At 35.3% G+C, this 2,609-nt stretch overlaps 1 protein-coding gene across 6 annotated transcripts in view; it reads right to left on the reverse strand.

The window, feature by feature from the left end:
- SETDB1 (SET domain bifurcated histone lysine methyltransferase 1) overlaps window positions 1–2,609 on the reverse strand; it is a 43,690-nt gene that overhangs the window by 30,020 nt on the left and 11,061 nt on the right. For all 6 annotated transcript variants that reach the window (XM_045295706.1, XM_004716602.2, XM_030887164.2 and 3 more), the window contains exon 4: window positions 1,826–1,860. In XM_045295706.1, the coding sequence (XP_045151641.1) occupies window positions 1,826–1,860 (35 nt within the window). The remainder of the gene's footprint in view (window positions 1–1,825; window positions 1,861–2,609) is intronic.

Here is a 2,609-nt window from a genome sequence, read left to right on the forward strand (position 1 = left end):
TTTAGGAACTAGAGAAACGTTGTATTTCTCATCGTTGTTACATCGCACCCTGACTGGCAAGGCCCAAGTCCATCTGCTTCTTTGTTGTATCTACATATCTATATATAGACAAACACATCGATCTTTATATATTTACATATATAATCTATAGTTATACGTATACATTTAATTTTTACTTTCTTCTTCTTTCCTCTTTTTCAAAGAATCCATCAATATTGCAACTCAACGCTTGAACTGTTTCTTCTTTTGGCTTGACATATGCAGTGTGCTCTTCCTTTTCAGTTTCCTGACTCCAGGTCTTTGTACATTTCATTATAACATTTACTTTGTCTTCTTGAGCTTCCCTCTGAAATTTTCGGTTCAACTTGTTTATCTCATTATTTCTTCCATTTGCTTTAGATGCTCTCTATGATCAAGTTTCAGTTTCTTCTGACATCTACTGTGTGTTTTTAAAACGTTTTATTGGCATATAATTCATGTACCATACAATTAAATGGTGTGAATATATTAAAGAGAGTTGTGCAATCAACACAATCCATTTTAGAATATACTCTTCATTTTTGTACTTAATACTATTAGCCTTCCATTTCCTCCAACATCCTCTGCCATAACCCTAGAGAGCTGTTGACTTAGTTACTCTCTCTACAGATTTACCTATGCGGACATCTACTTTGAGCTTTTCATTTGTTCTTGCCTTCTAAATGACCTTTTGGCTTCATGTATCATTTTTTTTCCCTTCACCAGTTTTATTGGCACATAATTCACATATCACATAACTCAATAGTTCAATCACATCAAGATTTGTACAATAACCACCACAATCAGTTTTAGAACATTTTCTTCATTCTTGTCCTCATCATCAGATGTGTGACGCTCTTGATGTCATCCCACAGTTTAGGTCTTTTGTGATTTGTGTTCAGTGATTGAAATCTATTCTTGAGATGGTCTAAAAATTCTGATGTAATATATTCAAGGTCATATTTTGGCTCTCACGGCTCTGTTTTATTTTCTTTAACTTCACCCTGAACTTACATATGAACAACTGGTGGTCTGTTGCACAGTTAGCCCCTGGTCTCTTTTGGGCTGCTGATTTTGAATTCCATTTCCTCTTTCCACAAATGTAGTCAATTTGGTTCTTGTGTATTCCATCTGGTGAAGTCCACATGTATAGTCATCATATATGTTACTGACAAAAGATATTTGTAAGGAAGTCACTGATCTTTCCTAATTCTAATATGAGATCACCAGCTTCTATCACCACGTCTATATTTTTGAACTACTGTTCCCTCTTCTTTGTCTCCAACTTTTGCATTCCGCATCAACTAACAATGCATCTTGATTGCATGTTTTATCAATTTCAGACTGAAGTTGGTAAAATTCTTTAACTTTCTTCATCACTAGCTTTAGCGGTTAGGGCATAAATGTGAGTAAGAGTTGTACTGATTGCCTTTCCTTGTGGATGTATAGATAGTATCCCATCACAGACAGCATGGTGTTTCAAGATAAGTCTTAAAATGCTTTTTGAATTCATCATCCTCAGCAAACTAAATAATATAATTATCTGGTTCAAAATAGGCAATACGAATCTGATTCAGTTCACTAATGCCTACTATGTTGATCAAGACATGTCAGAATCAAATTAAGGGCAGTGGAAAGATAGTGCATACACCTCTTTTGCATTCTTTGAACATGTATTAAAAGGTTGCAATACAGAGAGCTGATAACAGGGTTAATGGTCCATGGTTGAACTAAATGAATGAATAGACCGTGATTTCTACCATTTCCATATTTTTATCTTATCCTTCCCTCACCCACCCCAACTCACCTTCTGGTCTTTTGGAGTTCTGCTCCCAGCATCACCTATAGAGAAGAAGAACTCTAATGAATATAAGAATCTTACATACACAAATTTTAGAGAAATCAAGAACAGAGCTTAAGGTATTATCAATGAAGTATTATCAACTGAAAATGCACAACAGGGATTTGAATAAAAGTAGTCCTGAAAGAACACATAGCAATGGATAATAGTGCTAACTTCTGGATAAAGTTCTGGGGAAAATAGTGATCTATAGAATTTGGGGGTTTCATTGTACTTTAAAAAAAATTACACAGGCATTTAATTAGCTTTATTTATAGAGCAGGTTTCTTTTTTGTTTTTTAGTCTCCAGTGGTGCCTAGATAATGAGGCAAGAATGCCGGTTTTAAAGAAACCTATGGAGAATTCTAAAAATAACGTGTTGATGCTCCTCAAGAAGGGGCAAGTGTGACTATCTCAGCAGCTTTCAGTTACTCAGAAGCAATTCTATTGCAGTCTCTACACTCAGGATTCTAAAGACAAGGCCACTATTACTGCATTCCTATCAAAGCCCATAGATTTTCTCTCTCTCTCTCTTTTTAAATCATTTTTTATATCATTTTATTAGGGACTCATACAACTCTTCTCACAATCCATACATACATCAACTGTGTAAAGCACATTTGTACATTCACTGCCCACATCATTTTCAAAACATTTGCTCTCCACCTAAGCCCCTTGCATCCGCTCATTTTCTCTCTTAAATAGCCCGTGATAGAATATTAGGATGCCATGTTTTAGTGTAAACCAGACC

Source organism: Echinops telfairi, unplaced genomic scaffold (assembly GCF_000313985.2).
Source record: "Echinops telfairi isolate 266 unplaced genomic scaffold, ASM31398v2 ScPeMD7_5805;HRSCAF=6673, whole genome shotgun sequence".
NCBI classification, from domain to species: Eukaryota; Metazoa; Chordata; class Mammalia; order Afrosoricida; family Tenrecidae; genus Echinops; species Echinops telfairi.